Here is a 14,860-nt window from a genome sequence, read left to right as displayed (position 1 = left end):
AAATATAATTTCAATTTTTTCAACAGTTAACACCTCGACATTTTATTACACACGCGATAACATTACAAACATTTTTTTTATTTTCATTCAATCAAAACCTCGAATAACATAAACATAATATATTTGATTGGTCCCTGTGAACAAGCACGTATGAGAAAATATGAAACGAAATATTTATTACATCCGCCATAGGAAATCATAAAAAAATATAAAATCTTTTATCGCTATGCCATCTAAGTCAGTGAGAAAATATACAAAATAGATATAATTAATAACCACTTCTAATGTTGTGTGCGGATGTGTGGTCCGAATCCAAGCCACCGGCCATTAAAAAAAAATGGCGCACACATTAGAAGCCATGTATAAACGTTAATATTCTATTAGTGACACTGCTCTTAAGTATAGGCCACACCACAAGCTATACGACCTAACTGACTAAACTTTAGGTCATTGCCTTTATTTTAAGATGGCGCAACTTAAAATTATCTCGCGAAATTCTTCAAATCCCTCACATACATAAGTCTTAAATTAAATAGATAACATTTTACTTTAAGTCAGGAGTACTGCTTCCCAGATACGTCCTCAAGTCTGTGACTGTAGATCTGATTAACTTGGCGGGGATGGTCGGCCGGTTTAGTCGCTTGTACGCGGCGTAGCGGTGACAGCCGCCGAAACTATAGTAGTAGTCCCCGCCTTCGGAGCCCTTGATCCAGAGAATGTCTATCGGCGGCACGTTGCCGGCTTCCTCCTCTTTCTGTAAATCATTTTATTCTTACACTATTTATTTATCATACATCAATTGAATGAAGTATGACTATAGGTACCATTTGCCGGTATTGGTAAAATGCAAGTTGTTTTACCAAATTTTGGCGAAAAGGCGGTCTATGTTTATAATAGATATTGCCAGAATTGCCTACTGCTTGTTATATCAAGACTGGGATCACATAACAACAGTGTTTACAAAATAAAAGTTATTATGATAACTTGTGGCCTCCATTAATTTGTAAATTACAACGACCTTTCAACTTAGGTACTTTGTTACAAGAAAAGCAAAACATTCTCACACACAGTGGAAGTTGAATGTTTTTAAATTATGTGCAATACGACGACAATGGTGCAAATTTGAGAGGGTAAAATTCTTATTTAATTGTTTATCCTAAACTATACTAAAGCTACTCTTATTAAGATATTGAGCACACACAGAACAGGGCCCCAATTCTGCTATTTACAATGACGGATGAATTAATGGAATTTGAAATAATTTCTATCTATTATTGAAAGCATTTTTGCATTTTAAGCATTTTTTCAACACAATAATTGGAAATTCAGTACGAGGCGAAACACTCACGATCAATACTATTAATTTCCAATTATTATGTTTGCAAAATGCTTAAAATGCAAAAATGCTTACAATAATAGATAGAAATTATTTCAAATTCCATTAATTCATCCGTCATTGTAAATAGCAGAATTGGGGCCCAGTAGGTACAACACAAGGCATAATAACATGTAGGGCTCCTTTAAAATAATTTAATTTAAATATTGAAGTCGAATATTGAAACTTTTTTATTGATAAAATATCATTGAATATCAAATAAATGGTAATCCTTATAAGGCTTGTGCTCTTTAAGTCTATTAAATAAATGGATGATGAGTTGCTTAGGACCTATTAGGACCTAATACACATCTAAAACTAGACCTATGCTTAGTAATCAACATGAAAGAAATTATTATTTTTTACACCTTCAGATCAAGGCGAGTAAGGTAACGTAAGAGACCTTAATATGAAATCTGGTTTCTGTTCTGTACCGTATACGCTATCATGTACCTTATGCTTCCTTGTTTCGTATGTCTATTTTTAATTCTATTTCCTTTTTCTGTGTCTACCATGTACACTGGCAATATTTTTCCCACCTGTATGGTTTCCATGAGCGAGGCAACTTTTTCCTCAGTGAGTTCCGGTATGAAAGGCCTGATGATCACCGACATCGGCACGTCGTGAACCTCATCCTTGTAGGCACTGTGCACACTTGTCATTCTGGAAGCTAAGTATATAATAAATAAGCCACAGTCAATTGATTAGCATGTATCTGATAACTTGAACACTTAGCAGTTGCCTACAAGCTGTAATAAAATCCTTTTACATTGAATTATGATGTTACGGTGACTAGTTAGTCATATTAGTTAATATGCTATCATCTACTCCCTGTACATGATACTAAATAATATTACATCAATTACATCATTCTTTAGACATTCCAATTGAAGCAGTAAGAGAAGAAAATGATATTATTTAACTGACGATCATAAAACACAGAGAATTTTGAAACTCCCTCCAAAACTTTTTAGCTTATTATAACCTGTCTGCAATGACTATGGTCTAAGGTTCGATGAGAATAGCATCATAGGTTTAAAAATAAAACAAGTGTATTGTAAATTTGTAATATCGTTCATTCATTGTGCAATTTGCACGTCATGGTTATCCTCCTGTTTTTTCGAAAGCTGTCTTAAAATACGGTTTATTTTTGGTCTAATTTACTTGAAGGGCCTACTAATAAACTACATATGAAAGCTGTTAATGAACAGACCGAGTACTTACTATTTCTCGCTATTGCTGATGCAGTTAAGTTCACAAACGATTTTAACATAACAGGAAAATTGCGATCGTCAAGTGTCTCGCTCGACTGACAGCGCGATACTAACTCATTGCCACAGAAACCACCTGATTCATACTTCTCGTCAAGGTCACTATGATAAAAGTAAATACAAACAGAATAAAACTAAAGAAGCAGATAGGTCTGTTTTTGACTATCGCTATCAGTTTACAACCGATCCTAATCTCAGCTATTATATCAATAGATTCTGATAGGATTAGTGGCACATTTATTTACTAATTTAATCGTTATTATTGATGCGAGGGGTGATCGTAGTGACTCCTACGTGAGTACATTCGAATTAAACACTCAACTCGACTCAATTTGAAGCGCGCGAACTTTGTGGATTGATTATTATAATCAACAAATATTAGGACTAATTAACCTCATAAATTTCGATCAAGCGATTTATATTTTCGTTCAATCAGCATCAAAACTATTGAGGTTCGAATGAAGAAACCAAAGAAGACTTCTCAGTCCCTCCGCTAAACTTAAACGAACTAAAAATATCATAAACTCGCAACTCGGAGGGTATCATTAATATACCGGCTAAGACAGAGACGAACTTGCGCACGCAGGGTTCTGTACCACTACCTATAAAACGAAAGAAAGATTTAAGGTTCTGACTCGCGAGAAACACACAATACGAGAACTACCATTAGGTACCTTAAATATAAATGTTATTATTTTTTAGCATTTGTTGCCATGGCGGCAGCAAAACTTCATCATCTGGAGAAACAATTACTTAATAAGAGCGGTTCATGTATAGGTAGCAGATACTGTCCGGTGCCAGACGACTTAGCTATTTGAGTACGAATCCCCTAAAAATTAATCAGCTTTCTGTAGGCCCATAACAATAAATTGTTAGATTTTAAAAATTCGAAGTAATGACCATAAATTTAATACCACCATAATGCCATTCGACACGCTGCCGGAGTGCCGACCCTTATAAGTCGTTAATATCAAGAAAAAAAACCTATTGAAGCTCGTCCACCGGTGTCGGTCCTCGTAAACGCTGGTATTAAAGCTTATAATTAATAATTATTCAGTTAAAGTTGAACATTGTCGGATACAGTATATCCCAAGCTTGCCTGAAGAATAGCTTTGGTTACTTTCTGAATACAAATAAATTGCTTGTACTCAATAATAATTGGGTAAATTCTACAAAGGGCTGATTTTTCAATCGCCAGATAACTTTTATTTGACGAATATGTTTGACGTTTTGACAGCTTTTGTATAGAAAATATGTCAAACGGCCATATTTATTCCTCAAATAAAAGTTATCTGACGATTGAAAATTCGGGCCTAAGAAAAATAACGTTATGAACGTTCTATCTCTATCTATCTAGATACCTAATTACAAGTGCTTTGTTTTGAAAACAGCGAAATAAAACAAATTATCACATAATTACTGCAACTTGTAACATGAGATAACCTTAGGTTGTACCTATGACACTCCAAATCCTACGAGATTTTTTTAGTCTTGCTTATCGCTCCATAAAATATGTTGCATGACTTAAACAACACGTTTTAGTAATATGCAGTTGGTTTACCATATTTATATAATCATCTGGGTTTCTGCTATAATACACCCTATTGCTACATTTTAGGGAGAAAGAGGAACAGAGGTAAGTAGGTGACCAATAAATAAAACAATATATTAACTACACAAAAATGTATTTTAGTCAATCTGATGGTCGCAATAACATTGAACTTGTCGTCGTATACATGTGTGTTCGCGCCGCCCCGCCCGTCTATGGGACTATATTAACATTACTTTATAACCATTATAATAAATAATTTATCGTGAACGAGTAAGAAAAGTGCGATCGATGGCGGCACGATGCAATTACAATGTTCCACAGCGTTAAAACATCAATTAAATTTTCGTTTTTTTTTATCTCGTATACTGTTTCAGATATTTTGTTTTAGAACACATTAACTTAACTCTAGCAATTTTTATATCCAAACTATCACTAAGTGGAACTAATTTTAAGTTACAATCGTTAAGATCTTGTTATGCGTTGATGAAATGTACGACGAAATAAAATAACATCCAACTTACGGCTAACGAATAAAATAAAATTGTGCTACCAAACGTTTTAGCACCACGATAATTAAAATATTTTGTTCTGATATTCACAACTCCTGGGTTACCAGGGCCGAACTTAGTTTAATGCGTCTATAATAGTATTCGTATATCTGCAACAGGTTAAGTTCACCTTTCCTTGAAACTTTTGAGCATCCTAGTTTCGGCCCGACACAAACAAAATTAAATTGTAAACGATTAAAATTGACTGGTATTTTAAAACGCCTCCACAATTAGATCAGTAAGGGCCAAGTTGCGTGTGCGCGATACTAACACAACCTTTGCTAATAAAATATTTAAATTGCACACAATTCTATGCGTCCGCGCAAATACAAACTGACTTTGAATCGACATTACTTTCTGACATTAAAATATACTTAACAATGTTCAATTTATAATCAAATTAATATCTGTACTCTCAATATATATTCCAGCAATAATAAATGTATATAAAAATATCGTTATACTTATTTTGATTGCGTATACATTGGTTTAAAGTGCATCAACGCGTTCGTATGGGTACATCTTGTTATAACACTATCCGAACATAGCCCTTAGAACTTTATAACAATTATAAAATGTGTGTATAATATTATTGTTGGAGCAGAAATTGAGCGAATGATCACCGACTATGTTTTTAAATCTCATACGTATACAATTGTTGCGTAATGGTTTCGTATCACATCGACTTACACTATATTTGAATATCTTGGTACATATCAACAAAAATCTCGAGCACATACAAGTGCACGTCACTAGTCCACTTGAAATAAATATGATTATGTTTGCACTTTTCAGTCTAATGTTACCGTTATCTAGATTGTTTGTGATCTCCATTTTCAATTTGTTGTCGATAAATATCATAGATTCAAAGTCGCAAAATCCACGGACGCACATTATAAAGGACATTAGTCAGCACAAAATATCTGAATACTTACATCTAACAATATTAACTAGTTTCACCTTACATCTATCGTATAATTATAACCACCGTAGAGTAGAAGATTATTAGAACAAATAGAAACACGAGATCCCCGCCATGTCGATGTGATGATTTACTTTTGTATATAACTTACTAATACTGCCCAAATAATTACTTTTCAAAAAAATAAAACAAAATAAATTTAAATATAAGTCACTGGTAAAACAATAATACTATAAAATATAGTTGCCGTTAAAATTCATTTTCATATGACTTTGTATAATAATAAAAATAAAATTGTATAATATTAAAATTGATAAACAAATACTGGGTGCCAGTCGTATAGAGTTCGTAATACAAATTAAAATACATTTCATTACATTTCCTTCCAAAAATATCGCTAACAATATGTAGTCTAAGGTATAGTGTGTAGTATACAATGTCCTATGTCCTAAGGCGCCGCCGACGTAAGTAACCGGTCGTTAGTATTAGTACCTGACCTACTTAACATAATAATAGTAAATGTAAATGGCAATTCTGTGGAAGCTGCACAATTATGTGTCATACCCGTAACCTGAAACAACGGTCGTATTGTGGTCACTGAGCTGTTCGTCTCACAACTACATATGTAATATATAGTAGCTGTGAGAAAGATGGTAATACCTGCGGCTCGGGCGGCCTACGGCGAGAGGTCCTGGTGCATGGGGTCGTAGCCCATGGAGCCGTCGTAGCTGGGCTGCGGCTGGTCGTAGCCGGGCGCGGGCAGCGAGTAGCCCATGGAGTCCTGCGTGGGCGCCGGCGACATCATCGGCGTGGCCGTGCCGGACGCCGCGCCCATCGAGTACGGCGACGCGCCTGCAGCTGCGCACGCGCATCTCTCATGTATACGTGTATGACTAGTTGGGGGGGACTACGCACGGCCGTGGAGATCTTTCCCAAACGTTTTAAGTTGTGTGTTGTAGTATAAGTTAGTTTGCTCACTATGATGATAAGTTGAACTATCATGTTAATCAATTAAACTTCTCAAATGTTAAATTTTCTAAGTATATTTTTTGAATTAGAACCATAATTTTATTTTCAATTTGTTATTTGATTACTACTGCACCTAGAGTAGTGTGTTGTAATGTGAAAGATGTCCACGACACAAATGGACTGAGATCATTAAAAATAGAGATTTCCTCAAATGTATAGTTACATTGAGAGCGCTTAGCGCAAATTGACAAGAGTGCGCGAGTGTGTGACTACGTGCGCACTGACAAGCTTAACTAGAGCTTAGAGCCTACTGAAACCACTAATACAGGTAGCCATATTCATATGCAACTGAAAGTGTTCATACGGGTTAAATTTTTGTCTACCATCGAACATAGACAAATAGCTTATACTAGTTACATTTACGTTATCGATTTAATGTATAAATTATAGTTCCAATGGGCTTGAGACGCTAAGTAAGCATTAAAAGAGTCAGTGCGCGGTAGTCCGAGTCTAGTTAATGTCTATAGTTTACTGTAATATGACGAAGCTCTGGCTGGCGGTGAGCTAGCATCGCGCCCCGCGCCAACCCAAGGCAAGTCTGTGTGCGAAAACGTATCTCTATGTAGCGCACTCGATTTCTCCCGTAACTATAGTACACTACATTAGTCGGAATACAATATACGGGAATATTTTATAAAATTTTGAAATCAGTGTTGAACATGTAACGATTCTATTACCATTCAATAATAAACATAAGAAACAACGCGTTTAAAACGAGATACCTGTTGCTTTAGCTTGGTCATAAGTCATTACCAGTCAGTAACATTTGCAAGACGTATGGTGACTATTGTCTGGTCTAAAAACAATAGCTCATAGTGCTACTCAACTCGCCAAGAATAAAAACGTAAGTAATTGACAGAAACGGTCATCTTGTATGTAAATGAAAATAGCCTGAATAGATAAAACTTTACAACATATCTCAAATATCAAGCATTCATCAGGACGACGTCAGTTTGACGAATTATCAGAAAATATACGAATAAAATGCAAGTGTATTAGTAGGCCCAATGGGAGATCTAATACCCTTGCATGTTTGTTCGGATGTAGGTATCGAACCCACCGTCCGTTTACCCATAGCGGTAACATATGGCCCAAAATACATACCGGCTGCTTTCTTGGCCGCATACAAGTTCGCCTCCTCCTGCGCCTTGCCGATGTTCTTCTTGTAGCGAATGCGCTTGTTGCCGAACCAATTGGACACCTGGTAATATAGAATTATTTAAAGTTACCGTTGCCGAAGGCAGCAATGCAGGGTTGATTGTTTTTTTTTTTTCTTAGATTTTTGACAAAAAATATGATTTGATGATGACTGTCGCTCTTAAAATGGCCGACAGACAGCACGAGTCTTGCTCGAATTGAGTTAAAAAATTAACAATGTATTTAATCGAATGTCATTAATTTTCACTTCAAACACCAAGTTAGTGTGTTGTCTTGAATAATTTAAGAACGAGTTTCTTAACTCCAAAAAGATTTAAGTAAGAAAGATTAATGATCTGTCAGAGAGGCTGGTTAAATAATACATAACCAAACCCTGAACGGGACTTTCTCACGGCTCTAACACAATAGAGTGGTCACGCGACGTGGTTCTTGCATGTGATATATTTAACTGTTAGCCTAAATTAAAACATTTATTAATACTTCATTCAATCAATTTTCAACTGAGTCAACATAATAAAGCAATGGCAAGAAGTACTCTTCTGAACTCTGGCTTACAGGAATCTAAATATTATAAGGACTTATACTGCAAATCGAGATGACGTCATAACTTTAGTAGTTACAGAAATCACGAGTTTTATCGTAAAGTTTTCGAATTTTGATCAAGGTGTATATACCTGTGAGACAGTTATCCCGCACTTCCGCGCCAGCTCTTCCTTGGCCTCCTCGCTAGGGTAGGGATTGGACAGGTGCGAGTAGAAGTACTCGTTCAGAATCTCCGACGCCTGCTTGCTGAAGTTGCGGCGTTTTCGGCGAGCATCCAAGAAACTGCAATTGTTTGTTGCATAGTTATATGTATTACAGATAAAACTAAACTATTGTACAGTATGAAATTAGTGCCAAGTAGTGGCTGTTGCTTTTTAGGATACGATATTTAGATTTTCTGTTCGCATTTAATAAAATGCGCGTTATATCGGAAGAACGGGTGAATCAAAGATACTTCAGCTAGAGCAAATAACAGAAAATAGTTTTAACTTAAAGTATAAGTAACAGAAAGGCGTAACTTACCGTGAGCGAAGTATCATGACAGCCTCACAGGTGGACTGCTTCAGCTGCATCTGGATGGAGCTGAACTTCTTGTGGATAATCTGCACCATGCGCTCGATTTCCTGTGCCCAAGTATACACCCTCAGACTCACTTCATAAAGTAATGCAAGGTATTTCTAAACTATATCAACACATCGAAGATTTGAACAAGAAATGTGGCGAAATTCAGATGATGAGGTGGCATTAAATTGCTCAAATTTCAACGCGAGCAAAAACTGAGATGTTTTCAAATGTAAAGTAAACACTACGCAGTAGTATTGTAGAAATATTTGAATGGTAAAACTCTCACCTTGGGCGTAATGGGCCGCGTGCGGCTCTGCTCGCGCAGCAGGTTCATAACGTGAGTAGTGAACTCGTTGCAGGCATTCTCATACTTGTCCAACTCCTGGTGGTAGATCTGGCGAATCTGAGCCAGTTTGGCGCGGTAGTCAGAGTGCTCAATTGCATTGTCTGTCATCAACAAGTATTGGGAGTTAAAAAAGTGATGAATTGATTCTAAGTGCCTATCACTATTATTCTTTTTGTAAAATGTAAAAAGCAATAATTAAATAACAAGAAGATGAGGTTAATACCAGAAGCAGCTTTAGTAATTTAAGAGATTTCAAGGCAAGAGAATAGAATGGCTATAAACAAAGGGGCCACCAGGAAAATGGAATTTCAGGGTTACAAGACGATGAGGTAAACTCAAAATGCTATCAAACACATGATATAAAATAGCTAGTTGATAGCAATAATGCATATAAACTAGGTAAATCATAAAATGCATTATACGTTACCCCATTCACCAGCGGCGGCGGACGCGGATGCCGCGGCGCCGGCACCGCCTCCCTTCTCGGGCCCGGCGACACCTTCCGCGATCAGCATGTTGTCCAGACGCATCAGCTGAGGATCTGGGGGCTCCTCCTCTTGTGTGTTGCGGAGGGAGAGTACTGGGAAAACAAACCCAGTTAATTATATATGTTTTTTTTTGTTTATAACAGTGAAATGCTGTGTCTATGACAGAGGTAATAAAATAGGTTCCATATATTTTGTTTGATAGTGTTAAGTAAAAATACATTACTTATTGTTACACTGCATATTAGATTAGATTTTGTTATATATGCTACTAGCTAAACTAGGCAAGCTCCACTTGCGTAGATCTTAAGAGAAAAATTAATTATTGAGTATTTACAAGGCCTACTGTTTAATTCTGCTGTGTGAATTATTCTTCCTGTTTCTGGTTCATGTTATTATATTTTATTACATACTTGTTTCACATATAAACCATGAAAACATATAATATTTCGTTAGGAAGTGGATGTCCAAAATACAAACCATTTTAAGTAATAAAGTTTTAGTACATTTCAAAAGTAAGTAACATATGATTGAAAATTTTCACAATTAAAAAAAAACCAAATTATTTATTTAAAGTATGTAGTAAAGAATAACAGTAAAGAACAACTAACTTATGTCTGTGTATAATCTTCTATATAAGCTCCATGAGAGTAGGAATGCTATAGCTGCGTAAAAATAAATCATCCATGAAATTTTGTGGAAGCATCTTTACAAGGAAAATATTTACGCAACAGAAAAGCATCAATAATGTACGATGCAAATTCATGTAATAAGAATAAACAAAATTATATATAAGATAATTCAGTAGCTACACGTAAATACGTCAGCGCGCTTACCTGTTTTCTCTTTGATTTCACACAACACTGAAAATAGGGCAGGCTTCATTCTGTGGCAGTTGAGCGTGTGTTTTCTCGCTTGCGCTTCATCCAGACTCTGATCTGTTATATTCATGATCTGCTGCAATATTTCACCGATGTCTTGTTTTCGCGCTTCACCCTCGCCTGCAGCCGGCGCTCCTTCACCGCCAGGCAGCCCGTAGCCCTGCGGCCCCATGAGCCCGCCGCTGTGCGCCATCATCCTATTCGGATCGTCCATTGCTCTCCAAACTCAATTCATAAATACACCTTATCTTATGCTAAATACGTATACACTTTTGTACGTTGTTTAAACAGATATCTAGAAAAATAATTTCATAAAAAATACAACAATGCTACACTGGGCTCTAAGCCACAGCTTCACCCCCCGTACACCAACCAGCAATAAAATGGCCGACTCCTTTGTGCTGTCAAATCTGAAATATTTGAAAAAGAAAACAAATAATTAAAACTATTCCTATCACGCTTCATCTCGCAATCATTTACGCAGTGATTTAAAGTAAGAAAGAGATGGTAAATCACTGTGTTGCCAGGATAGCTTAAGTTTAGTATCTTGATGTGGTATAGCCAGATCCCGATATAAAATTATCGATTTATTCCAATTTGTTAGCCTAGTTGCATATTCTTTTACTCAACGAATGTTTTATGCACTTCATACGTAATATTATTGAGTAAAATGATGTCGCGGTGTGTAAAAATTGTAAGGATGTAAATTAATAAATAATTTTGGGGTTCAGAATGCAGGCTTATGTTTTAGAACGAATGAAACAGCTGTCACAGTTGTCACTTTCCAATGCCATGTATACCATTCTAAAAATAAATGAACATTTTAAGCATAAATAGCGGTGTTACATCACTGTTACACTTGACAGAATAGTATTTATCTGTCCTTGTTATATGCTCTTTTACATTCATATTTCGTAGAAAATATGTTCATTTCTCTTCACGTAAGATTTCGTCATACGTTACCACGCGATCAAATACCTAATAACCGGCTACCAGATGGATTAAATATTAGAAGCAAGGACAGAAGTTCATAGTTAAATGAGAAACATCGTAGCTTTAGTATATAAGTGTAGTGTGTTTAGTAAAAACTTTCCAATATACTGCAGTCAGTTTCGACTAACTCATAATAACTATTGGGGCAGCAATAAGCTCCACAGGAAAATCAAAATCCCCAATCCTCAAAGAGAAATAATAATGGCTGATCCTAAAATTGAAGAAATCCTCGCGCCTTTGCGGGCCTGTGTCAAAGAACAAGGTGATTTAGTCCGGAAACTGAAGGAAGAGAAAGCACCTGAAATTGACATAAAAAAAGCTGTGGCTGAGCTAAAAGCAAGGAAGAAAGTCTTGGAGGACAAAGAACTCAGCCTCGCACCTTCTGAAGAGCTTTTTGACCGTGCCAAGATGGAGGATCTCATTAAAAGACGATTTTTCTATGACCAGTCCTTTGCTATTTATGGTGGCATTACTGGTCAATTCGACTTCGGCCCCATGGGATGTGCTCTCAAAAGCAACATGATACAACTCTGGAGAAAATACTTTATTCTCCAAGAACAAATGTTAGAGGTGGACTGCTCTATACTTACTCCTGAACCAGTACTAAAAGCTTCTGGACATGTTGAGAGGTTTGCTGACCTTATGACCAAGGATGTTAAGTCTGGAGAGTGCTTCCGTTTAGACCACTTGATCAAAGCCCACCTTGAAAAGATAAAGAGTGAAAAAAATACTACAGCAGAGCTTAAAGCAGAGATAGAAGATATTCTTGTGAAGCTTGATGGTATGACAGCTGATGAGATGTCAGCACTTATGCAAAGGTTCCAGATGAAGTCACCCATCAGTGGCAATGACCTTACTCCACCAATTGAATTTAACCTTATGTTCAACACCCAAATTGGTCCTAGTGGATTAGTGAAAGGTTTCCTGAGACCAGAAACAGCTCAAGGCATATTTGTGAACTTCAAGCGTCTTCTGGAATTCAACCAGGGCCGTCTACCATTTGCAGCTGCTCAAATTGGGAACTCCTTCAGAAATGAAATCTCACCCCGTTCTGGTCTTCTTCGAGTTAGAGAGTTCACTATGTGTGAAATTGAGCACTTCTGTGACACCAAAGATCATCCTAAGTTTGAGTCTGTGAAGGACACACAGATGCTGTTTTACTCAGCCAATAACCAGGAGCAAGGCAAACCTGCTGAAATCATGACTATTGGAGACGCTGTATCTAAGGGCATTGTCAACAATGAGACTTTGGGATACTTCATGGCCAGAATTCATTTGTATATGCTAGCTGTTGGCATTGACTCCAAGAAACTAAGGTTCAGGCAGCATATGGGTAATGAAATGGCTCACTATGCCTGTGACTGTTGGGATGCTGAGTGTCTCTCCAGCTATGGATGGGTGGAGTGTGTGGGCTGTGCCGACAGGTCTGCCTATGACTTGACTCAGCACTCTAAAGCTACTGGTATCAGACTTGCTGCTGAAAAAAAACTGCCAGCTCCCAAACAGATTGAAGTAGTTGAAGCTGTTCCCAACAAAGCAGCAATTGGCAAGGAATTCAAGAAAGATGCAAAAGTCATCAATGATACCTTAGCAGCAATGGACTCTGCAGCCCTAGATGATCTGCAAGCTAAATTAGATGCCAATGGGGAATACACCCTGTCTACACCTAATGGTGAATTCAAACTAACTCCTAAAATTGTTAGTGTGAAAAGAACTCAAAAGACAGTTCATGTTGAAGAAATCATTCCCAGTGTTATTGAACCTTCATTTGGCATTGGTAGAATCTTGTATAGCATTTTAGAACACAACTTCAAAATGAGGGAGGGTGATGAACAGAGGACTTACTTCTCGTTGCCAGCCGCAGTCGCGCCTATGAAGTGCGCCGTCTTGCCACTGAGTGGTAACGCCGAATTCCAACCATTTGTTAGGGAACTATCCCAAGAGTTAACAAATGTTGATGTTTCGCACAAAGTTGACGACTCTTCTGGATCAATAGGTCGTCGTTACGCTAGAACTGATGAACTTGGTGTCCCATATGCCATTACAGTTGATTTCGACACCATGAAAGAACCTCATTCAGTTACCCTTAGAGAAAGGGATAGTATGGGCCAAGTAAGATTGCCTTTGACTGATGTTCCTGTTGTTGTACGTGATCTATCTAACAGCAGGATCTCCTGGTCGCAAATTGAGCAGAAGTATCCCAAGTTTGAGCAGCAAGAGACTGCCAAGGGCGCCGCCGCATAAGATGACGCAACTTTATCTGTATGCTCAGCTGGTCCGAAGCAAATCCATTGATCTACATCGTGTATTTATTGTTAGAAATAAGCTTGCTTTGTTTTAAATTGACATGTCTAAAGCTAGTTTAAATAAGTTACTTTTTACAATGGATTAAACTAAAAGCGTAAAATATAAAACGTGATATTTCTTTACACATTATATTAATTTATTTACAATACTTAAATCTAGATATGATTTTATTGATATCGTGCAATACAGCGTTGCACAAACGTACTGATTATTCTAACGCAACAAGCAATCAGCATCTTCCATGTTATAGCTTACTTCCACTAAATAAAATCCAATATAGCGAGTACGCGCGTAACCCTTAAAAGTTAAAAGTATCCAAATGTTCACTCTGTTTTCTTTGCCGTGCCTCGAAAAGTGCTTATCAATAATAATAATGATTACACTCAAGCAAAAATTTTTTTCTACAACAGTCTATAAAAACAATTTGGTCAATAAAGGATTGCGCAAACCGTACATTATTACACGGCAAAGTAAGATTGCTTGCATGTTGTATGGGACCCTGATATTTTTTTTTATACTTTACGAAAAAGCACCAAATTTGAAAGTTCCAAATATAAAGGGTCATACTATACCGTCTGGTGATAGCATTAGTAGTAGAATACAGTTTTTACCCTTGGGTATTGAATAATCTATCTATACTAATACATAAAGCTAAAGAGTTTGTATGTTTGAACGCGCTAATCTCAGGAAGGATTCAATAGACCATTAATCGAGGAAGGTTTTAGGCTAAACATCACGCTGCAACTAATAGGAGCGAAGATACAATGGAAAATGTAGCAAAAATATAAATCTTCGAGGGCTTTCGTTCAAAAATTCCTAACTTATATCTTCTAACCACGCGAACGAAGTCGCGGGCAACAGCTAGTAGTAAAGATTTTAATATCAA

The 14,860-nt window shown here is 36.8% G+C and overlaps 3 protein-coding genes across 5 annotated transcripts; 1 reads left to right on the top strand and 2 right to left on the bottom strand.

The window, feature by feature from the left end:
- Positions 1 to 14: 14 nt before the first annotated feature.
- Positions 15 to 2,708, bottom strand: LOC113494613 (putative sulfiredoxin). The gene is made up of 3 exons (XM_026873038.1): positions 2,600 to 2,708; positions 1,915 to 2,045; positions 15 to 754 (listed from the first exon to the last, which is right to left on the bottom strand). The coding sequence occupies exons 1-3, from the start codon at positions 2,646 to 2,648 to the stop codon at positions 545 to 547; spliced, it is 390 nt and encodes a 129-aa protein (XP_026728839.1). The 5' UTR covers positions 2,649 to 2,708; the 3' UTR covers positions 15 to 544.
- A 1,606-nt stretch (positions 2,709 to 4,314) lies between these two features.
- LOC113494611 (homeobox protein extradenticle) lies at positions 4,315 to 11,075 on the bottom strand. Of its 3 annotated transcripts, XM_026873033.1 has the most exons (9): positions 10,630 to 11,075; positions 9,736 to 9,888; positions 9,249 to 9,409; positions 8,921 to 9,021; positions 8,530 to 8,680; positions 7,802 to 7,898; positions 7,170 to 7,235; positions 6,329 to 6,526; positions 4,315 to 6,239 (listed from the first exon to the last, which is right to left on the bottom strand). In XM_026873033.1, exons 1-8 carry the CDS (start codon positions 10,886 to 10,888, stop codon positions 6,345 to 6,347), a joined length of 1,170 nt encoding a protein of 389 aa, XP_026728834.1. In that variant the 5' UTR covers positions 10,889 to 11,075; the 3' UTR covers positions 4,315 to 6,239; positions 6,329 to 6,344. The 3 variants fall into 3 exon arrangements, with proteins under 3 accessions (XP_026728834.1, XP_026728835.1, XP_026728836.1); XM_026873034.1 differs by lacking the exon at positions 7,170 to 7,235 and having other exon boundaries at positions 10,630 to 11,073; XM_026873035.1 differs by lacking the exon at positions 7,170 to 7,235 and having other exon boundaries at positions 6,329 to 6,520; positions 10,630 to 11,073.
- A 517-nt stretch (positions 11,076 to 11,592) lies between these two features.
- On the top strand, positions 11,593 to 14,096 carry LOC113494610 (glycine--tRNA ligase). Its single transcript, XM_026873032.1, has one exon. The coding sequence runs from the start codon at positions 11,713 to 11,715 to the stop codon at positions 13,909 to 13,911; it is 2,199 nt and encodes a 732-aa protein (XP_026728833.1). The 5' UTR covers positions 11,593 to 11,712; the 3' UTR covers positions 13,912 to 14,096.
- Positions 14,097 to 14,860: the final 764 nt, after the last annotated feature.

The sequence above is a fragment of the Trichoplusia ni genome, chromosome 5 (genome assembly GCF_003590095.1).
Source record: "Trichoplusia ni isolate ovarian cell line Hi5 chromosome 5, tn1, whole genome shotgun sequence".
Classification (NCBI taxonomy): domain Eukaryota; kingdom Metazoa; phylum Arthropoda; class Insecta; order Lepidoptera; family Noctuidae; genus Trichoplusia; species Trichoplusia ni.
Note: the sequence above shows the minus strand (reverse complement) of the source record. Positions and strands in the feature narration are given on the sequence as shown.

Bases quoted from the DNA above. Each gene is read 5' to 3' on its own strand.
- LOC113494611 (XM_026873033.1), bottom strand. From the start codon at position 10,888: ATGGACGATCCGAATAGGATGATGGCGCACAGCGGCGGGCTCATGGGG. The intron at 9,889-10,629 runs GTAAGCGCGCTG...TTGTTTTCCCAG, and splicing joins TGAAATCAAAGAGAAAACAG to TACTCTCCCTCCGCAACACA. The intron at 7,236-7,801 runs GTATGTATTTTG...TTTCGCACACAG, and splicing joins TGCGGCCAAGAAAGCAGCCG to ACTTGCCTTGGGTTGGCGCG.
- LOC113494610 (XM_026873032.1), top strand. From the start codon at position 11,713: ATGAGAAACATCGTAGCTTTAGTATATAAGTGTAGTGTGTTTAGTAAA.
- LOC113494613 (XM_026873038.1), bottom strand. From the start codon at position 2,648: ATGTTAAAATCGTTTGTGAACTTAACTGCATCAGCAATAGCGAGAAAT. The intron at 2,046-2,599 runs GTAAGTACTCGG...TTATATACTTAG, and splicing joins ATCAGCAATAGCGAGAAATA to CTTCCAGAATGACAAGTGTG. The intron at 755-1,914 runs GTGGGAAAAATA...AATGATTTACAG, and splicing joins CGCTCATGGAAACCATACAG to AAAGAGGAGGAAGCCGGCAA.